The 23,336-nt window shown below is 42.9% G+C and overlaps 1 protein-coding gene across 2 annotated transcripts in view; it reads left to right on the top strand.

The window, feature by feature from the left end:
* The window catches only part of NXPH2 (neurexophilin 2), a 37,585-nt gene extending 21,385 nt beyond the window's left edge, over positions 1–16,200 (top strand). For both annotated transcript variants that reach the window (XM_050340167.1, XM_050340168.1), the window contains exon 2: positions 13,344–16,200. In XM_050340167.1, coding sequence (XP_050196124.1) covers positions 13,344–14,087 — 744 coding nt within the window. In that variant the 3' untranslated portion in view covers positions 14,088–16,200. The remainder of the gene's footprint in view (positions 1–13,343) is intronic.
* The last annotated feature ends 7,136 nt before the right edge of the window (positions 16,201–23,336 follow it).

The following is a 23,336-nucleotide window of genomic DNA, read 5'->3' as shown; positions in this document are numbered from 1 at the left end:
AAACTGACCTCAGGTTGAGGCCATTGTGGGGTTTGCAGGTTTGGGATCCAGTTGGCTGTTACAGCCTATGAATCCACTGATATTTGCATTGTAGTTTGCATTATTTGCACTTAAGGGAAGACTTTTTCAGGTTATGCTTTAATACAGCATTTCTCCTAAGACACCTTTAGTCTGCATCCAAAGGGAACGCTTCCTTCTGTCTTGTTTCTAGGATTGTACCTTTTCTAGGGTGTATGTTTCAGATGTGTGCCTTAAAAAAACATGCTAAAGTCCCATTTCCCTCATCCTCAGCCCTCCTGCAGGTGATTTATCTGCCATCAGTGCTTGTTTCACCAACTGCAAGCACCCTGCTAGTACAGTTCTCTTCCACAGCCTCGAAACGTTGTTCTTTATATGCTGATTGGAATGCATCAAATGCATTGTGGGATGAGACCAAATTAATACTTGGGGTTATGTGTAAAGGTAATTCACAGTAAAAGAGAGACTGGAAGATGTAAAGATGTGTTGAACGTGCTCCCTTCTTGTTTGACAGAGACAGAGCGCGTGTGGAGCAAATAGGTTTGAAATTATATTTTTACATGCAAATGACAACAATTTGTATTAACTCCCATTGTGCTAGAACATAACGTTTTCATCTGATCTGTGCCTTTCTGTCTTCACATCCTCTTTCTGTTCTTACAGTGCATAGACAAAGATCTTAGGTATTAAATATCTTGGTAAATTCCTGCAGGGGAACAAATCAGGCCTGTGTTATGACATTCTTTCAGGCAAACTAGATATCAAACTCATCACTTCTCCCTTTTGTAAACCCAGTTCATGGATTTATTATGTCAGGACAGATGACTGACCAACTTCTTATTAAGCCCTGTTAAAACTTACATGGTGATGGAATTTCAAATTTGAACCTTGTCATGTTTTAAGTGTCTCAAACCTATAATTTCATTTTGGAATTAACATTTCATGTACCTCACACCGGTATTGAATGGGAATAATGGCAGGGGGGTTTTGTTTTTAAAATGTCAGAAAACCTAAGTTTTTTAATTGATAGTTCAAAAAAAAAAAAAAAAAAAGGCTAAGAAAGATCTTTATATTTTAGGAAGCTTTGACCAACTAATCTCACACTGTTCCCCCAGTCTTTGAAGTACAACCAAATTCAGGCTGAAAGGAATTCTGACTTTCCTTTTCTTGGGGACATAAAAGATGGCTGAATAAATTAAAAGGGATTAAAGTTGGGTTTCAATAGGACCTTACAGTACGAAGTCACTGTTAGTACACCATTATGCAGTACACAATGGCTGCAGGCGTGGCTGGCTGCTGTTAGGCAAAGGATAATATTGTTTCACCTTAAAACTTAATAATCAGGCAGCTTCAGTCAAGGACTTTCTCTTCTTTAAGGGAGTAATTCGTTTAGGAAAGCAGCATGCATGCGTGTGTGTAGGCAGCAGTGAAATACCTCCAAGTGCCCCGGTGTGCTACCCCATGCTAAGTGGTTTGAAAAGGAAAAAGATTTTAATTTCATTTAGAAAGTGTTGTGGCCCTCCACGCGTCAGGCGGGGAGGGGAGAAGCTGTGAGCCAGCACGGCACTGCTCCCCTGGCAGCCATGGGGGGCACAGGCAGCTCCAGCCCAGCCCCAGCTTCCACACTGGCTGGGGAGGAGGACAAACCTCAGCCTTGCCTTCATCCCACGTTGGTGCGATGGCTTCGTCCGGAGCAGGCGGGGAAAAGCAGCGAGAAGGGGCTGCTCGGTACTCCCAGCAAGGGGTGGGTTTGAGCTCAGTCCTGGGAAGATGCTCCCCACCAGGCTTTCCCCAAAGGGCATCCACCTCATGGAAAAGGCATAAGTGGAGGAGCTTCTCCCCAGTGTGTGACCCCCCCCAACATCTCCACAGCAGCCTCAGCCCCAGCCCTCCCCAGGCAGCCCTGACCCCACAACACAGCACTTCTTGGTGAGGGGTAAGTCGCCTTTTCCCTCTGTATCCATAGCAATCCAGTGTACTCGTGCACTTCCCACGTGTTTCTGTCACAAAGCTTTTAAGCAGAAATATTTGTCTTAGGGAGGTGCCAAGAATGTACCCAGCGGCTCCCACAGCTTGGGTACATTAACAAAAGCACATGTGGGCAGTAGGATTTCCAGGAAGGAACACTATCCTTGAAGTAAGCAGCAAAATGCGTTTTCTAGAAGAAAGCGTTTAACTTGAGACTACTAGTCAATCCCCCCCCTGTCCCTGCCCAGCTTGGATGGACCCTTGGATACATCCACACACGTCCTTCAAAGAGCATGAGGGCTCAGGAGGAATCGCCAAGAATCACTGGATAACCCCAGTTAACAGGTTCTTTAGCAGGAACTTGGAGTGACCACAGCTCTCCTGAGATGTCAGTGCAGAAATCACTTGAGACAGCTCTTTTCCAGTGGGAGCTTCCCATGCTGAGCTCTGTGGTGACCCTGCCTGAGCCAGGAGTGGTGGCAGAAAAACACCTGCATCTTTAATGCTTTAAATAGAGCATTTCTAACAGCATTTCTAGCACTTCTATTTCATAAATGCTACAGGGTTAAGAGAGGGTTAGGGAGGAAACATGCCCTCTGCCAAGATGCACTTAACAGTGAACACTGAGGCAAAGTTCAGAAACTTGGGATTTGTTTCTGCTCTCTCTCCCCTCGTTACAGTTGTCTCCCATTAAAGGCAGTGGAGTCTGGAAGCACACACATTGTTCTTCAGGAATGGGCTCTTTATCTCCATCGTGTCACTGGCAGGTTGTTAGGAAATGCAGCCTGCAGTGAAGCAACACAAAAATCTTATGCCTTATTTAAATAATGGTGTTCATTGCCTATTAAAATGTAACTTCCTGCTTTAAAACAGGATTAATTAAAATGTACAAGAATGCAATTCAGTTACATTTTATGCTTCAGCCCAGCACATACTTTTCATCACTCATTCCCAGAAGAAGTATTAAGGGCAGCACAGCATTCTCAGTTCTGCCATTGAAAGCACAAATGAGTATCAAGCCTGTTCTTTTCAAATACTTGGCTGAAGTATCACCATTGTTAGATTTTTCATAACATATTACTTTGGTCATTACTGTTTTGCAAGATAATTGTATCAGTGATCTAACTTTTGACAGGATCCAAAGTGGCTGAAAATAGTTCACTGCAGCACCTTTGTCTTTTAAAGGCCATTTGGGGCTTGTTATTTTAATCCTTGTGCAGCCTGATTTATCACTTCAAACATCTGTCAGCTGTGCTTTGTCTTGAAATTGATAGTGATAGTGTTACTGATTTTTCAACAGCAGCTGGTAGAGGTTCATTAGTTAGGCTCTCAAAGGGAGTAGATAACTGTAATATTTTTCTTTGTTAATCATCTCTTACACGTTGTAATAACACAGAGTTTGAAATCTGCTAGAAATGCGCAGCCTCTCTCTGTAACTCGTCAGAAGCATCCTTTCATTCTTTTAATCTGGCTCGATTATTAAAACTCTCCTCTTCATAATGCAGTAAAAAAAATTGAATAATAGCACGTGAGTAGGAAGAGAACAAAAACAGCCTTTGCTGTGTCATACTGAGCGAGGAGGGAGGTCATGGGGGTCTCAGAGTCCACATCCAAATATGAATCAACTCCAAAGAGGAGATTAAGGGCTGTTCCGTAATTGATTTTTAATTTATACTTTACAAGGCATACGAAACCTCATGACAACTTCAGTAAAATCAGGTTCATTTCTAACAGATACAGCAGTTTTCTGTTAATGCACTTTCCCTGCCACATAAAATAGCCCTAATGGTTAACTATGATTCTTAAAACATTTCCCACCCCCCAAAAAAGCAAAAAAATCCTTGTCAGCCTGCCTCCAGCTGAGCACCACAGTGACTCCTGCTCAGAGCTTCCAGGGACCTGAGCATCTGTGAGCTCTCCTGCAGCTGAGAGCGTATCAGTGCTACCGCTGGTTCCACCGGCAGCGCTCACCAACAGATAATTACCACTTGAAATTAGTATTTTAATGAACTGATCTCAGCAAATGTAAAGCGAAATCTCCCAGGCATTAAAGAAATAAGCAGGAGGGAAAATTATTAACTGTAAAGTTCAACAGAAGGCTGGTCAGCAGGTGCTGTCTTGGCAAAGGGGTTGAGTGTTCCCGTTTCCATCTGCAGGAAGAGGCTGGTTTGGGTTTTGCCCCTCCAAGCTGCCTCAGTTCTTAGGGACAGGGTTTAGCAGGACTTGGCAGTGCTGGGTTAATGTTTGGACTTGATGGTCTTAAAGATCTTTTCTGACTTAAATGATTCTATGAGCAACACCTGCAAGTGGAAGAGTGACTTCAGTGGAGATCAAAAACACCTGGGATGTCTCACAGGCTTTCCAGGTGAAGAGGAATGTCTTCTAAATGTCTGCTAAAAATAACTAAATGCCAGACCTTCATCCTAAAAGCACAACTCTCAGTTCCTTAAGATAATACATAATACATAGTAGCAGTGAAGCTCATTGCAAGAATGCAGCCTGAATTTCAAGGAAATGTACAGAGTGACTGAAAAAACACCTGGCAATCAGTGGGGTTTATATGTTATCTGAGCATGAACTGTGTTTTCTTCTTAAATATGGACAAGTAACTTGGTCTGGTCTGCATCAGGCACCATGGTCATGCCAGGCCTAGGGAGGAGTGTGGGGAGAGCAGGAACAAGCACCTAGAGGCGAAGCCCCCTGCCAAAAGAAGTGTGACCCTCACCCCAGGCTTAACATGCCCTCAGGCAGCCAGGAGTCACAGGTCATCACCAAACAGGATGGTCAGCTCAGGTTTCATCTTCTCCCTCTCAGTTCCCGGTGTCAGAAACTGCTTTGGAAAGAAATGCATAACGATTTTTGAAGTCAGAGCTTCTAGACATCTCTCTGGAGAAGTCCTTCAGAAGTCCCACCTGGCTAGAACACTCCATTTGTGTGTCACAGGCTCGAAGACCTGTTTATTTACTGAAGGACAGTTGATCACTAACACAGTTCAGGACACTGTGTGGCCAGTCAGGTGGATACTCACCCACCCCACCACGGCATTGCCTTGTCTGTCCTGTTAGGAACCAAAGATTCTTCTTGAACATTTCATATAGATTTATATGTACATATATTTTTATTTATATATATATATATTCTAAGCTTTCTGTATCCACCATAACTGAATTAGATATTTTTATATGAGACTTTTTTCAGACTTTCACAGAAAGGTTTACATTTAAATTACCCACCCACCCTTCAAGAATGAATGCCTCATATATAGTAAAGGAGTAAAACTACTTAGTGATATCAGAAAAAAAATTATAAGACTTATTCCTACGCAAACATACGGAAAAGGTACTTATTTTTTATCTCAAATATCTCTATTTTAGATTTAAGGGGAAAACCCTTAAGTCTTCACTAATAGAATTGGTGCCTATTTTTTTTGGCAAGAAACATTTCTCAGAACAAATTTTCTGTTCTCTCAGCAAAAAGGTAGATCAATTCAATTCATGGATATAATTTAAAAGCTATCTATGCTCTAAGAAATTTATCCAATTGAGGCTGGAGAGAACACTTCAGATAACCTAAAACTACTCATCAGGGCTGTGAGAAAGACAGCACATACTTTCCACAAATACATTTTTGAAATAGGAAATCTTTGGATACTTTAATTTTCACTCTTTTCTTGTGCTGCTTCTTCCTCCCAATTTTATTTTTTAACTGAAGTGCTGTTTTAGTAAAATACTATTTTGCTTAGTTGTGCAAACTGGAGAATTTTCAAGTGATTTTTTTTCCTGTAAAATACAATACTGAGTTTGAAGCACAAGTTTTGTTTAAAAAATATGCAATTAAATTCTATCCAGAATTGGAAATTTCTCCCATCATATCTCTTTTAGATCTGTATTTTTGTCTGTGGGTTATTTGGATGTTATCATCTCATATTCTCATTAAATAAAGATTTCTACCTGCACCCTCCCCAGCCTTTAGGCATACACAGTTGCAGACAGAAATCTTTTGGATCTTTTGAGGAGGAATGACAAAGCCCCTTTCAGCCACGCTGACTTTCAGCACCACAGACTGCCCTTCATCAGCTTCCTGCTCATCTACCTGGAGAGCAGAGAGGAAATTCACCATATTATAGGATGGGAAAATAGTGCTGAGTCACACACTGGCTTTCATGCTTCCAGTTCATGTTTTCTGACTCACTTCTGTGACAGTTTGAACCTCCTGAAAGGCTAAAAAGTGAAGGAAAGCTTCAGGCTCAACCTTATTGTCACGCCTCCCTTCCATCAGTGGGGATGCCAGCACAGCTTCCCTGTGCAGAGGGGGAATTCCTCTGTAGGAATGCATTAGCAGGATTAGTGCTGTGGTTTAGTGGTCATAGTGGTGTTGGGTCAAATGTTGGATTCAATGATCTTGGAGGTCTTTTCCAACCTTAATGATTGTATGATTCTATTTACAAGCAGAAAATTCATTGGGCTGCAAGGTTCAATCACGAAGGGTTTCTTTTCTGCTAAAGCAGCTTGTCATTGTAGTTTTAACTACAGGAGACAGGACAAAGTTGTTAAAGTAATCCAGTTATGTTAGTCAGTGAACAAGGGGTTTCTCACCACCTTCCCTGAGTGAGAAAAAAAAAAAAAAAAAGGTAGCAATAGCTGTATGAGCTTTTAAAACTTTCCAAATTGCAGCCTCACTAACATGTTTGGAGGACTTTAAGAAGTCTGAGCACTCTGCCACCATCTATCTAGAGATCAGCGCTCCTGACTCCCTGCTCTGTTTCCCCCCATATGGATGTCTTTGCTGAATTTGGCATGCTGAACTCCACAGTCCCTCTTTATCATCTGTTTCAAAATGAGACAGAAATCAAGCAAGTGAACTCTGAATTTCTGACTTAATTTTATCTTTGCACCAGGTGTTTTAAACAATCCATCACCGCCCACAGGAGAGAGAAAGCCAGGCACAACAACCTGCTGGTGTTTATTTATTTACAGTTTAGCAAGGGAGAGGTTGTGCAAGTGTAGGAAAGTGTTTCAGTTGCCTGGGGAGTGAGGGCATCCTTAGTTACAAGGTTCAGCTTCTCTTCTGGATATTCACATCCCACCACCCCCATTAGCATGAGTATGACCAGTACTCATATTCCCATCCCACTTTTGCCTGTGTGCTGCTCACAGCTCTCCTTCCTTCCAGGTTGCAAACTGGAAGCACTGATTTCAGAGCCATGTAGGGCACACGGACCCCGTGAGATGTCTTTTGTAATTTGTTTTGGTTTTTGAACTATGCCAAAAGTAAATCCCTGCTCACTCTGTCCTTCCCCACAGCTCAGCACTCGGTGGATTATGGAATCATGGAATGGTTTGTGTTGGAAGGGACCTTAAAGCTCATCTCATTCCAACCCCCTGCCATGGGCAGGGACACCTTCCACTAGACCCTCAAAGCCCCATCAAATCTGTCCTTTTTGCTCCACTGAAAAGCAACTCCTTGATCTTGGAGCAGGCTGACCCACACAATTTTGTTGTCTCATGGGAAATCCATAAGCTTCCCATAAGCAGAATTTTGGGGAGACAGGATCAAAAACTAAAAATTTCCAAGGAAAATCCAGAGGATGCATTTGGGCAGCTGAAGATGGAGGATTATTAAGGATTTTTCTGCGTGGTAGCCTAAGTTGTTAATTCACAGCTTCCAATCCTGGCAGAAGCTGCAGTGGTAAATGAAAGTTAATCCATCTTTCAATCATGAAAGTACACAGGCTGATAACATCCTGAAAAATAGGGCTGTGACTGGATGGAACAAACATGTCTGTTTTATACAGTTCTGCTGAAAGATGTTGCTTAACTCCCAAATTCCTCGAAGCATCCCTGACAGCAATCACATCTGCTGCCATAAAACCCACCACAGCCTCTGTCTTTGGAAAAAAACATATTTAATAATCAGTAAAGTTCAAGCTCAGCTTTTTGTGATGAATTATTAGAACCCGTCATCATTTTCTTGGAGGGTAAAAAAAAGGCTAAGAGGCTATAATGGAACACAATTTTATGGGGTTTTTTCCATTAAATTGATGATGGGCTGAGTTTTTATTAATATTTCTGGGCTCCAGCATAAGATGCTGAAAAAGCTAATATGAGATCATTGTATCTGGTTAATGTGTGTGCTTTGCAAAATTGATAAGGCCTGTCAAGACATAAATTATTTAAAATTTGATAAATGTGTGGAAATCTCTGAGTTTTCAAACAGACAAAGCAGAGTTATTCCTCTCCCCCTACGTGCACCCCTTTCAAAATGGGGCTTTTGTGCAGCCGCTTGATGATGCTGCGTTACCCTCACGGCCTGTGAGGCTCCAAAATCACCACAGGGAAGCCAGAGAAGTGTCCTCTGCTGCTGCAGAGGGGACACAAATATAAACCCATGAGACACTCAGACATGGAAGCAGCAGAGAGGGAAGAGACCACTGGAATCGTCCCCCAGTGTGAATTTTTCACTGGTGATACTGGGGGCAAGAGGAGGTGACTGAACACCACTGCCCTCCCACCACCCCTTCCTCTCCAGCGGTGGGTTAAAGAGCTCCTGGCAGCACCAGTGAGTGGCCAAATGGTTCTTCAGAGTTGTTTATTCCAACAGACTGATTCATTTCAGCTAATTGCCAAGAGTTTTTAAATGGTTCCTGGCAGGGGTGAAGCCAGAAGAATGATTGCTGGTGATTGATGAATAACCTGGATAAAATTCCCAAAGCATCAAAACTATTAACTCTTGCATGGGGACACCTGCTTTTGTTTAGTGCCTTGCCCACAGAGAAGGACATGGGAGGCAGTTCCAAATGAACCTGAATTTGGGCAAATAGAGAAAACAGAGCATTTATTGATACCTGTGCCTCAACAGTGCAGGCTCATTTCTCAAAAAATATCTCATGGCAAATGTTATTTAACCCTTTGTGGCTCTGCCACGGTCAGGATCATTCATGGAAGAGGGAGGTTTTGAAGAGCAGTCAATCATCTTTCAGAGAAGGGCACAGCAAGAACCAAAGGTTTAAAGTTTAAAACTCCATAAACATAAAACACATCACGGTGGTTTGAGCTGTTCTCATGGCTTACGTAGCAAAAGAAAACAACCAGGCATGCTGTGGATTCATCGCATCTGGATGGGTCTGTGCTTCTTACTGGAAAATATCCACGGGCTAATGGAAATTTTAGGGTAACTGGGTGCCATTTTACAGCCTCTGTAATAGGGAAAAAGATTAGGTGATTTCTTCTGTTTGGAAATTGATGGTTTGGAAGGAGTGGGAAAACGCAGGTGCAGCAGAGGAGAACTCCAGCAATAGCCATCTATTTAAATGGACACACTAACCTCCCTGAGCTAGTATTTTTCAAATACCCTACCAGCAATATTTTTCACTATAGAGATGCATTATAGTGAAATGGAAAGATGCTGAGGAAGTAATTTTTTTCCAGCATGTGCTGCATTCTTTTAATACAGATTTTATTTTTTTTATTGCCCGGAAATTGCTAAAGCAACGTGAATAAACAGATGAACAAAGCGCATCGGCCCGTCCTCACTACAAGCAAAACAAGGGCCCTTGGGTTCTCTTATACTGCAGAAAGGTTTATTCAGAACAGGTAAAAATTAAAAATAACTGCACACCACAAAGGTTTTCCATCACAAAACCACAAATATAATTCACATTTCTGAACAATGCCCCCTCATTCCTGCTCCTGCATTAGGCACTGAGCAGAACTGGGTGGTTCTTTGTTAGACACCTTTTTACTAAACATCTGCAAAACACAACCAATGTACCACCCTGAGCCCACAAGGTCCCTTCCCTGCAACCCACTGAGCTGACAGCTCTGTCAGCCTCTGAATCTCGCTCCTGTAATGAAATCAGTGAAACAAGACAGCAGAGGGATGGATCAGAGGCAAGAACTAAGGCTGTGCAAGATTGGAGAATCCTACAGCCTGAAAATTAGTTCAAAGAGGAGGAGGAAAAAAATACTTAAGTGTAAGATACAACTTTCATCACTGGCTGGTGATTGCATCCTTATAATTCAACTTATCAATGATTTCATGTTCCCCTCTTGTGAAAGCTGTTTTGCTGCCACATGACATAGCCCAGGTCACTTGTAGCTCTGGGGGTGTGTTTCATTATCCCATGAGTACACCTCCTTTGGTGTAACACATATATAAATAAAGGCAGTAGCAGGCTAGCACGATGCAACTCTGCCATTTCACCACCACAGTTTTGAAATACTTGTGCCCCAATACATTATTGATGTGGCAAACCCACCTGGTAGTGGCATGCATTGATGTTTCCCACCCTTCAGCCCCCCCCAGACCTTACACCCACATATTTCTTCTTTTTCTATCAGAGCCTTCAGCAAAGCGCCGTCAGGAAAGCAATGCCCGGCTTTCTCATTTGGAGTGAGAGCCCCCTGAAGAGACATACACTGAGCATTAGCCATAGCACATGACTCAGTATCCTCTAGATCTCTTCATAAAAGGCGAGGGGAGAAAAGCCAAAGAGCCATTGCAGGGATTTCAATAAACATTGCGGAAGACAAGTAGCCCAGAAGGACAAATTGAGCGTGTTCCTGTGCCCTTGCCAGAGGACAGTCCTGAGACAGCCAGAGACAGAGCTGGGTGCAGACACAAGCAAAGCCTGTGAATCAAACAGCTTCATTTCTACATCATTTCACCTCAAAATTTCCAATCACTTTTCCTATGGCTCAGTTAATAACAGCAATACCAGCTGGAGGTGCCCATGGTTTGAATGGTCACTAGCATTTAAAGTAGCACATCATTTAGCTGTGCAAACACAGAGGAAAGTGTCTGGTATTCCAGCACTGCCAGGCCACTGGAAATGCAGCAGAAAAGCCTTTTTTTTGTGCTTCTCAAGGCCTCAAGCCATATGTGGGGTGAAGGATGGGTGAATTGTGCAGCACTTCTTGCTTTATCTGAGCAGAGTCACCGCTCTACAGCAGGGGAGTGATCTCCCTAGCAGTGGGGATGGCCAGCTGTCTTAGCATCACCAGGCTGATTCTGGGCTTGTGCAGGCTTAAGAGTGGCTGAAAAAGCACACATAAACACGGCAGAGCTTCAGCAGGAGCTTTCCATCACAGTGGAAGTGATGCTTCCCCCAGCACCATTATGACAGTGCTATTTGGGCCGGTACAGATCAGCATCTGTCACTGTTTCCATTAGAATCTCCTATTTTCCCAGGTTCATAGCTCAGCCATAAAAAAAATATAAGATAGAGGCAGAAAGCTGACATACAAGGTCTCAGGCTGAGAGTGATCACTGTTGTCTTTTCTTCCCCCCTTTTTAATCTGAAGAAGGAAATAAAATATTTCTGCAGAGATGCACCTGACCACTGCATTTCCATCCAGCCGTGGATTTATTTATAGTGATAAATAAGTGAGAGGACAAGTGGAATAGCCTTAAACTGAAGGAGGGCAGGTTTAGATTAGATATTAGGAAGAAATTCTTTACTGTGAGAGTGGTGAGGCCCTGGCACAGGTTACCCAGAGAAGCTGTGGCTGCCCCATCCCTGGAAGTGTCCAAGGCCAGGTTGGATGGGGCTTGGAGCAACCTGGGCTAGTGGAAGGTGTCCCTGCACATGGCAGGGAGTTGGAATGAGGTGATCTTTAAGTTCCCTTCCAACCCAAACCATTCTGTGATTCTATGATTTAGCAACTGCAATTGCTGCCTTTCAACATTCCAGCTGTGAACGTTGCTGCTGTTCATCATTTAATCTTAATTACTGCATTAGGGGTGATCAGGAAGGACATGTGGTAAGTGGATTGGGGCTCTGGATTGGAGTCTATTGCTGGAGAACACGCCCCAGTGAAGATTAAAGGCTTTGGAGTATCTCATCTTTTCTAGGTAATTAAAAACTACAATTTATAGAAATAACAGTTGGATGTTATAGAGATGGAACACTTCTAGGAACTAGAGGCACAGAAGATCCCTTTGGGATCAGGAGCAGAGGGAAAAGCGAGCCCAGCATTGCAGTTTCCCCAGTGAGACAGGAAGCACAAAATCCCACCCCATGCAATTCAGCGTCTGTGCTCGATGCTTTGACTGCCTTAGGCAAACTTCCACCCCGTAATCTTGGTACTGGATACTGAAAACCCCATCCTGTGTGGTAGTTATACTGAGATCCACCAGCTGGGTCCTGGCAGTACCAGATCGATGATGAAGCAAGAGCAGCATTTTGCCAGGAGGAAATGGCAGCAGCAGTTTATCACCAGGGACAGGAGCAGGACAACACTGTCCTTTCTTCTTTCCATTTTAAGCATCTCTTTGTTCTGCTCACACATTTTGTAAGAATAGTTGCAGATGAAAGAGTTTTTCTTCGTGCATTAGGATGATGGTGTAAGGCAGTCCTGAGGAGAACAAACCCTGAAAACACATTCTTCAAAGCTTCCATTTTAACCTAAAAAAGTTAGATGATCATTTCAAGCCCATTGTAACACAGATCCTGCTTCTGACCTCTTAAAACATATGTTCCAGTTCTGCATTTTCAGCAGGACTTCTCTGCCAGAGTGAACAGGATGAAAAAAATGCGAAATGTGTCTCTACATTAAGTTGGGAATTTGTTGTTGCATGTTTAACTATCAAATCTAAGGCCATTTTGTCGCTACAAGAAGGAATTTTTTGCTTTCTGATTGCAGACTGAGCTTGGTCTAGTCATGGTTCCCAAAACTGAGCTGTGCTGCATGGCTGGGGTTGCTCCGCACCTCTGGAAGGCTGGGCCATGCTAAACACAGGCAGATGAGCAGCTGAAATCAAAACACCAAAAATATGGTTATTTTTGTTGTGTCAAGCTGCGAGCACAAATGCGCAGGCTAAGTTGGGAAAAAACGGAGAAGGCAACACCAGAAAAGGCAAAAGTACAATAAAATGGTTTAGGATACAATTACACCACCAGAACAGGATTTTAAGCCTAAACCAGCTGGGAGATGAGGTGGGGAGAAAAACAAAGGGGAATGGAAAATCCCTCTATTGTATTTCACTCCGTCTTTCAGCAGATGGGCCACTTCGCTCTTCAGGTTTTCCACTTTCCTTGGGCATGTTTTCATCTAACAAATCTGTGAGCAGAGGGTGTCTGTCTGCTCTTGCACATCACAGCCATCAACCTGTCCAGAGGTTTATCCATCTGCCCCAGTGAATGGCTCCTGTTGAGATTTTTGTATCTTCTACGGGCTATTTTGAGTAAGATCCTTGAGCTTTCATAGGGCAGTGGAAATTACTCATTACAGTAAACCACCTGTGACGAGACTGATACAGACCCTACTGGTGTAAATATAAATATAGATGGCTCCTTTTCTATCTTGACCATTTTATCTTCACACTTTACACAACTCCCTCTTTCTGTTCTGAAACAGGTATTCTGTGATGCCAATCAGGTCGTACAAGCTGCGGACGTGCTGGACTGGGAAGACAAGGATGCTGCAGACACACTGGTTGACAACGTGGTCCACTCCAGGATGATCAACCCCTTGCGCCTGTTTGTTAAGCCATCCCCAGTACTGAAACACGGCCAGGTCTCCTACTCGGACAGCATAGAAAACTTTTGGGATTGGTTGTCCAACGTCACGGAGGTTCAGGAATCTCTGGCACGAACTAAACGCAGACCTATAGTAAAAACTGGGAAATTCAAGAAAATGTTTGGATGGGGCGATTTCCACTCTAACATCAAAACTGTTAAGCTGAACCTCCTGATCACGGGGAAAATCGTCGATCACGGCAATGGGACCTTCAGTGTTTATTTCCGACACAACTCCACAGGTCTGGGGAATGTTTCTGTCAGCCTGGTGCCACCTTCCAAGGTGGTCGAGTTTGAACCATCTCCACAGTCAACGCTGGAGACCAAGGAGTCCAAGTCCTTCAACTGCCGGATCGAGTACGAGAAAACAGACCGCGCTAAAAAAACTGCCTTGTGCAACTTCGACCCTTCAAAGATCTGCTACCAAGAGCAGACCCAAAGCCATGTCTCCTGGTTGTGTTCCAAACCCTTTAAGGTCATCTGCATTTACATCGCTTTCTACAGCGTCGATTACAAACTGGTGCAGAAGGTCTGCCCTGACTACAACTACCACAGCGAGACGCCGTACCTGTCCTCCGGCTGACACGGTGCCGTCAGCACCAGTCATTAAAAGAAGCATTTCCATCAACCTTTTTGGAGAAGAAGATGTTTTTCCTATCAGGTTAAAAAAAAAAAAAAAAAAAAAGTCTTTAAAAACTGTAGCTGTGTTTGTGCTGTATCGTAACTAATCAAACTGTTTATGTAACAATCATTTTCATTTGAGACCGTCGCATTTTAGCTCTTGCCGTCATCAACGAGGGAACTGCCAGGGAGGCACGGGACAAAAATCAAACAAGATTATGTCTGTAATGAACGTTGATCTCGAAAATCACTTTTTTAAACTACTTCATGGCAGAGAGGTTGTCTTTTACTTAAACTGGACAGCACTTATAGTGGGATCCTATTTCTCACTGGGAACTTCAGGTGACAATATAAAGAACGAATGATGAAGCAGCCCCACAGCTGCTCATATACAAACTCCAAATAAAGAGCTTTCCCACTGATTTCACAAAGAATGCTACAGAGAGGGTTCAAGTAGTCAAGTCCAAATACTAAGAGGAAGTGCTAAATCTAGGACAAAAAAAAAAGGAAAGAAATCTGCATTTTTATGAGTTGTAGTAGCTATAGGTACTCACTGAAGTGAAGAGTGAGTAGTTCTTCCTTCAGCCTTCCTACCCATGGATATGCAGTGATGTAATTAGACATCGATGAGCTTTAGTTTTTTAGACCCCCCAGGTGTGCACATGTGGTGTACATTCCTTCCTTCTGTGCTCACCACTGGTTTTGGTTCTTCTCAAACATTCACATACACACCAGTACTAGTTTTACAGCAATAGAGAATACATAAATACCTTGGAAAAGGGTAATCTCTGTTTAAGTCAACCTGGTCTAGCGGAAGGTGTCCCTTGTTGGAACAAGATGATCTTTAAGGTCCCTTCCAACCCAAACCATTCTGTGATTCTATGAAGTCTGAGGACTGCAACAGGGGCTGGTTTCCAAGCAAAGGAAGCAATTATTTTGCTATCCAGCCTCTTAGCATTGCATATTGCAGCAAGGAAAACACACCACAGCACAGGGACACCTGAACAACAAGCAGCTTTCTGCTTCGTGGCACCAATTGTCTTCCTTAGCAGTGCACTGCATGCCTTGAGTCAAAATACCAGCCATGACAAAGAGAGAGAGCAACAAAAATCTATGCATCTTCACCTCCTAAAGCAGGTTTCAAACTATTAACATAAATATTCAGCCAGGCTTTCCCCTAGTGCAGAACAGAATCCCTCCGGTGCAGTTAGAACAATGGCTGGTCCAGCTGTGGTTTTGCTTCAACAGGACTGGTGTTGTCCCACCACAGTCCACAGCAGTTGGCTCTGGCAGTGCAGGTTCCAGCATCATCCCCTGTGCTTTCGCTGGGTATTGATCCTGCTGCTGCCACCAATTTGGTCTTATGGCCCTTTGTGACAGTTTGATGTCACAGGTACTGGGGAAGAAGCTGGCTGAGGAAGCGCTTTTTATTGCCTCCAATCAGACCTGCACGAAGGTTCAAGAAGTTACACACAGCTTAAAATAAAGCACTATTAAAGTACTCTGTTTGAGTGATGTGCACACAGACAAGTGACTATGGCAGCTCAGAAGGACTCACTCATGAGATTAATTCTGATTTCCTTGGTAGAGACTCACACAGAACAATTACTCTGTTAAAAATATACGACTAACTGGCTGATTTGTTTTTCTCTTTAGGTGACAAATTTAAATGTGTGGTTTAGTTTGATCAATAATCTAAACGTTTTCCTTCATCTTACTTCATACAGAGTCTCTCCTGGTCTATAACGATGTTTTTTAGTTTGCCTATTCCTGTCAATTCCTACAAGTTGGTCTACTTTGTATTCTGTATAGCGTGTCCTCGCTCCAGCTGTACATGAGCTTGGATTTATTGCTACGAGTTCAGTGGTTGGTGCTTTTGTAACTTAGCTGTAAGCCATGATTTTATTGCCATGTATTTTTACTCAGCACTGTAGGCAATTAAAAGAAAACCCTACATGCTATTTATTGTAGAGTATGTGGAAACCATGTATGTATATACATTGAAATATGTGTACATATACAGCACATATGTGTACATGTATTTGTATGTAAATAAAGAGAGTTTACTAAATCTGGCACTTGCTTCTGGCCTATTTGATTTTTTTTTTTTTTAATATTGCATATATAAAGACACAAAAGCACAGCAACACGTCACTGAACATTTTTCCCCAGCTGGAATTTGTTTTTCTAGGAGATATTTAAATATGTGCTATGGTGAACTGCGTGTGCAGGCCTGGGCAAAGTTCAACAGTATTCAGGTGATATTTGAGAAATGAAGTGCATGTTTTGACGAAGACAATCATGAACTGTTTAATAATTGCACAAGTGAAGGGGTTAGTTTAAATTAGACAACATTCCCAAGCAGCAACATGCTGGGAGACACAGCAGCCCACTGCTGATTCAGCCCTTGCTCAGTCTCACATGGAAACAGGAGCTGGATTCTCCTCCTCCACAGACATCCTCTGGCTGCAGCACAGACACCTCCCAGGCTGAGGTTTCAAGGCTTTAGGAAAACAAACGATGGGAGAAACTCGACCTGCTCTCCTCCCTCGGCTCAAGGAGTCAGCCTGGCAGCTGGAGCAGGAGGAGAGGGAGGGAGCCTTGGTACCAAACTCCATCACACCCGAGAACTCGCCACCACCCTTTTCCCAATCACAATACTGTACAAATCAACTTTGAAGCAGTACTTTTCTTTGAGATCAGCTTTGAGAAACTCACTGCAAAAAAAGCACTCACGATCTTATTGCAGTCAAAATCCGATTAAGAAGAAGTTATTTACACTAAGCAAAGGAAGCAAAACACAATCCAATGATGACAGACTTGATTGGGTCAAATGTCACACCTCCCATGTAAACAGAACTAATTTTGATTTCATTTCACACAGAACAGGCCAAATTTTTAAAAACATTTTTCTGTATAACAAGTGATTATTTCAGACAAGTTTCAAATCTCAGCGACTCTTCCTCTTATGGCTCTTATTCAAAGGATTTTAAATCAAAACCTTCAAAGATTAAATACCATTTTTGGAAAGAGTTTCAAGTGGGCAATGACAACTTATGACAGCGACAAGTTAATCTAGAAGTTTTTAATATACACCCTTTATTTAATCCAAATCTCAACAGGATAGTTTTGCACACATTTCTATCAGTGCAAATATCATACAATCATAGGATATCCTGAGGTGGAAGAGACCCACAGGGATCATCGAGTCCAACTCCTGACCCTGCACAAGACAATTCCAAAAACTCCTCCATGTGCATGAGAGCATTGTCCAAGTGCTCCTTGATGTCTGGCAGGCTTGGTGCTGGGACCACTGCCCTGGGGAGCCCATATTAAATACATTAAATAATATTTAAACTTCTTGGTAAATACATTTCCTACTTTCTCCTCATCCATGGATATTCATTTAAAAAATCCCAATAAAAACTTCATTCATGACACACACACAAGCATCAGCTTTTTTTCTTTGGCCAGCATTCTGTACAGAGCTGCAGGGACTGTGCACATGCATATTTTTTAAATCATTTCTACTTGAACAGGGAAGTAAGTTAGTTTGGTTTTCCATTTCCCCTGAAGAATTTTGTCCCTTGTGCCTTTTCATCTCCCTGCAGCTCTTACCAGGGGTCAGATCCTGCCACAAATTCCTCGGTCACTGGATGCCCAGGGCAGTGGGGGCACATGGCAGTCCCTGAGCCCTTACATGGGGTGCCCCTGCTGTACCACAGAACCCAGCAAACAGCAGAGCTGAGTGCTGTGTGCTCTGAGCTCCCTGGGGTTGGCACTTTTTCTTTTTAGGGAGAATTTACTGGGCAGTGCTGAAAGAGCAAACCCCTGAATGATCCCGATGCAACTGGAAAAACGCTCACAGCAACTAGGAAAAGGTGTTCCATGCAAATCAGCATCCAGTGCTGCTTTTCTTTTTAAATTGTAATTCAAGGACATTAGAATTTGCTATTTGTTTTATGCTCTGTTGACCAGCCTAATCTGGATAATGTTTTATTTATAGTATAATAATGATTTGTCATTAGCACTGTCTCTATTCAAATATGCACAGTCGAAAAGACAATAACAAGCTGCAATACACTAAGTAACTCAATGAAACACACATCAATCAAGTAGATTTTTAGCTGTAGGGTGTCTCCTCTGAAAAACTAGACTCTGCCATTCCCATCTCTCCCTCGTGAACACCTCTTGCAAGCACCCATCAGGAGCAGCATCCTTCTTTTAGAACTAGCAAATAAATTGGGTTTACAGAAGAGGAGTTGAATTGTCATGAAACATCCCACTTCGTGTCAAACCACGCTTCCTTTGGTGGGTTGTTGAGCTCAGGGCTGCAAAACCCTGTTCAGATCTGCAGTCAGGAGTGACGGGAACTGAAGGCCTCCAGTTGTTGGTGCTCTCAAGCAAGAACCCCAGATATCCAGACTGAATTTTGAAGGGGGAAAAAAGAAAACAAAAACAAGCAAACAAATAAAAAAAACAAAACAAACAAAATAACACCAAAAAAATGCCTTTTCCAAAGATGTAATTTGGTCTCCAACTCAGCACAAATCCAGCACCAGCTGCAGCCCAATTAAAAAGCCATCACCAGTCATGGGAAAACAGTTTACTCCAGGAAGAAAAAAATTCTACCTGCATAAACAGTGGCAGGACTCTAAAACAGACTCCAAAGAAAACATCAGCATTTTCCTATTCAACAGTAATGGAACAGTCAACCACGTTAAAGTCTCTTACACTGTTCTCTGGTTTTGTCCTCAAGTCAGAACAGAGTAAAAAAAAAAAAAATCCACTGCTTCAGGGACATTTTAGTGTATTTTCTTCATTTTGTGGAAAATACACACCCATGATTCCTCACCCAGACACAGGAAGGGGACTAATTCTGAGGGTTCAGAGGTGATGAGCAAGTCAAAAGGCTCAATCACCTTTCCTAGGTCGATACCAGGAAAGGAGCGATGTGGGAAGCACACAGGAGACTGAGGTCTCTTTTAGCTTTTCAGCAGGCAGGACTCGTGGCTCTCACCCAGAACGGGGCCATTGGAGCAAGGCACAAGGCACCACAGGACACAGCCTGAGGGCAGCAGTGGAGCACAGCCACGACGGAGGAGCAACTGTGCAACAGCTGCCCCTGGAACACCTTCCCAGACATCCCACTGCTCACCTTGCCTCTCTCCGGTTAACTGTCCTTGGAAAACAAGACAGCTTTATTACCAGCCTGATCCCAGATCAGCACCTCACATTCAGTCATCATGCTGCTCATCTGCCCTTGGCAGCTTTGCATTTCAGCCCCCGGGATGCAAATGCCATTTCTCTATTCTCCTGCCTCATTCCCAGACAGTACGTGGCTCTTTCATCATTAGCAGTCAATTAAGCTTTGGCTACGTTATCTTAACAGCTCCATATAAACTGGTGATCTTCCTGAAAGATGATACATTATAATTGGTTCCAAACTGGTAAGAAAGAGAAGTATGAGACTTGGAGGTTGTTTGAATTAGCCCTGAAGTTAAAAATGGCCAAAAAAACCCACCTCCACCTAAAGCTATCAGGGTGTTTGCTTTGAACGTGTAGTATTTATCAGGTTTGTATCATCTGTTAGAGTTGGTGTTACTTCCCAGGACACAAGGCTTGGGATCTTTCGTTCTGGAGATCCTACAGACAGCAGCAATGCTGCCAGCTCCCAAAAGCAGGCAAAGAAAGAGCTCTGCTGTGCTCACTAGCACCCAGCCACCTTGAAGAGAGGACAAAGGGCACAGAGCCCAGCACAGGGCACAGTTCAGGTGCCCACATTCTGTGGCTGTCCCTGGCATATGTCAACAAATTTTCAGAGCCCACAGCTCAGACAGTCCCAGGCAAGCTCAAATAAACTCTCACTTCTGAGCTGCAACATCACAGTATGTTTTTTGCATTGCTGTGATCGTTGCTTTCATCCCTGTGATACTTTCATCCCTGTGAGGGCGGTGAGGCCCTGGCACAGGTTGCCCTGAGGAGCTGTGGCATCCCTGGAAGTGTTCAAGGCCAGTCTGGACGGGGCTTGGAGCAACCTGGTCTAGTGGAAAGTGTCCCTGCCCACGGCAGGCGTTCGAATGAGATGACCTTTAAGATCCCTTCTGGCCCAAACCATTCTATGACTCTGTGACTGAAGTAACAAACACCTAAGCAGCCATGAGAAAATCATCCCAATTATGAGGCTTTTAGATGGGTGGACAGCAATTACACCACCATCCATCCCCATTCTAAAAGTCCCTGATGACTCACTCTGAGCTCTTCTAGAGCACAACAAAGGTGCATCCTTAAAACAATCAGTTCAGGTATCCAAAACACGTCAAGCTGATTTAACTTGGACACTGAGCACGTGCATTCTGACTTAGCAGGAGAACTGCTCTGAGAGGAGCCATCAGTCTATTCTAAACCAACAGTACTTACTCCTTGAAAGAAGAGGTGGTAGAAAAGTGTATCTGAAGCAGGTGATGCTGAGCAGACATGCACTGCTGTCCTGGGAGTACAGAAAATTTAACACAGATTTCTGAGCAGGTAAACCAAAGGATTAAAAAATATTTCAAGTTGCCTTATTGCAGATGATAAGCAAGCCTATTTATTAGATAGTACTTAGAGCTACTTAATTCCAATCCACTTCTCATGTCAGATATATTTAACTGTGATGTTTCTGACTTCAATCACTGAAGATTTGGATTAGCCAAAGTACTCTGGGAAAACAAGATGCCTGCTCACACCAGCTTCTTGGAGGCAATGCCAGACAGGGAGATTGCTCTGTCCCAAAGGAAAAATCTCTCTTTTCCACCTTTTTCTCCTGGTTTTAAAGCAATTCTGTGATAAATACCAGGCACACAGTGTTTGGTCACAGCCCAGTACAACCTGACTGCTGAAAGCAAAAACAGCACCACAGATGAATGGTAGCAAGGCAGCCCAGACCCACGAGGTCAGCCAAGCTTATCATTGTGTCCAGACATTAAGGGATACTTACATTTGGCTAAAAGTGGAGAGGGAAATCTATTTTGATTCACTACCCCAGTTATCTTTTAAAACAAGCACAGCCCCTTATTTAAAATACGAGTACTGAATTGTGTTGCCAGAAGCAGATTAATTGCAGCTTCCAGGAAAAAACTCTGAGCTTATTTCACACAGACTTTATTCCCCCTTGAATTGAGTTCCTTATGTTACACCAGCTCATTTGAATTTTTTGAATTGGTTTTGCATAGTATCATTTACTGATGTACTATCTTTAATTACATAACACACATACACTCTCCAACTGCATTATTAATGAAAGTGTTTTTAATTAAATGGCTCTCAGCATAATATTCAGTCATTAATTTCTCATGCTCAGGGTGTGGAGAGATTCTATTCTGATGGTCTGGGGAAACTCTGTACTTTAGATGAGGGATACTTGCGAAGTGATAGTTTTAGAGAGAAGCTGAAATCATTATGAGCACTGAATTACCCTCTCAGCAGCTGGTGCCGCAGTTCTGCTCCACTGGGTATTATCTGTTCTTCAGCTCAAGTGCTCCTTTTGCTCTGCCACGCTTCACCACTGGTAATCTGAAAATGCCTCTCACTGGATTCACGTATATTCCAGCGTGGATAATACCAGAGTTATCCTTTAGGAACAATTTACACTTAGACAATGGCACTAAGGCTGCACTCTCTACAATAAAAAGCTCTGCACCCTCCTCCCCAATTATGGGCACACACCTGCCTCGACTCTTAACCTTCCAGTGCTGTTAGAAGTGACAAAGAGCATTCAGTGCTCTTGGGACTGGGATTTTTTTTTGCCCATGCACCGCATGGAGGCACAGGACACATTGGAACATCACACAGGCATTGCTGGGAGCATACTTAACGCTCATCTGCTGCAATTAAAGGAAAGAGGCAAAAGAAAAGCACCAAAACACTTTTTTCCCCTCCAAACTAGCACCAATTTACCACTGCCTCACACAGAGATGGCAGGTAGAACTCTTCTCCAGTCCAACTTGGGAAGACGGCCCATCCAAGCAGTCCTAGACAAGCTTCTTCCTTCCACAAAGTCTGCAGAAAGGATTAATTTTCACCTCAGTTTATGTTTTTTTATGTATTGATGAAAAAAACATTCCTATTAAAAAAAGTTTTAGGACAGCATTTTCCAGGAATACTTTGGAAGTCTTGGAATTAGTTTTTTTGTTTTTCTAGCAGAGTCTAAAAGGGCCTCGAGAGGAACAAGACTTCACACTATAGTACCTGTCTGACCCGTGAATTTTGTGGTTAGTTTGTCCACCCTCCCCAAAGGCAACTGCACATAAAACTGTATTTGTGTTTGTTCCTGGGACTTGCCATCTAATTAGTCTCCAGTCTAAACAGTCCTGGACTTTTGTTTTCAAGTAACAAAGTCCTTCCCAAAAAAAGTCCTCTAAGTTCTCACGCTTACAAGCCTTTTCCTCAGTGCTAATGCACATGAGGAAGGGAGCAGCTCTTGCTCATTCCATTCTCCTGAAAGCAAAACATCCTGGATTACATCTCCCTTACCAGACCCCTCTGCTTCAGCTCAATCTCCTGCAGTCAGGCTCACACCTTGGACTCTTCTCCCTGCTATGCTGCCCCACAGCTCTGTCCTCTCTGACCTCAAGGCTGGCCCTTCTGGCTCCTTCAGAAGAAAAAGGGGTGAACACAAAAAACTTTATTAAATAAATATCTACTCCATCAAAAAGATACTATACATGGACCTCCAGTGCATTTACAGCGAATTTCTGAGAAGAGAAATAACTAATATTTTTATATGACAAGACTAATAATAATACATGCCCACCTTCCCAGCACTTCATGTCTACATAAAACATTGCACCATAATGAAGATAATTGAGAGTATGACTTCCATCAATATTTAATTAGCATTTGGTGCTAACTCATTATTTCAGTACAATTAATTTGACATCTTGCTGTACAGCCTGCACAGATTTCCTTCTAGAGGATTGTTTTATTGGTGGGACATAAGTAACATAAGACATGTGCACCTTCCCCAGGGCTTCTAAAATATGGAGAATATGACTGACATTTTAATCTACTGCAGGATACAAAAAGCATATTAAAGCTCAAAATATGCAAGTGTATTTGCCTGATGCATTTTTGTAATAAGGGAAATATTCCACCAAATTAACATTTTCAGAAGATAGATTGTACCGTCATCACGACGGCCTTCACCTTTCCTTCCCTGAACTGTCTGATT

Source organism: Myiozetetes cayanensis, unplaced genomic scaffold (assembly GCF_022539395.1).
Source record: "Myiozetetes cayanensis isolate MyiCay16 unplaced genomic scaffold, myiCay2020 scf9, whole genome shotgun sequence".
Taxonomy (NCBI): Eukaryota; Metazoa; Chordata; class Aves; order Passeriformes; family Tyrannidae; genus Myiozetetes; species Myiozetetes cayanensis.
This window is presented reverse-complemented; position numbering and strand designations above follow the sequence as displayed.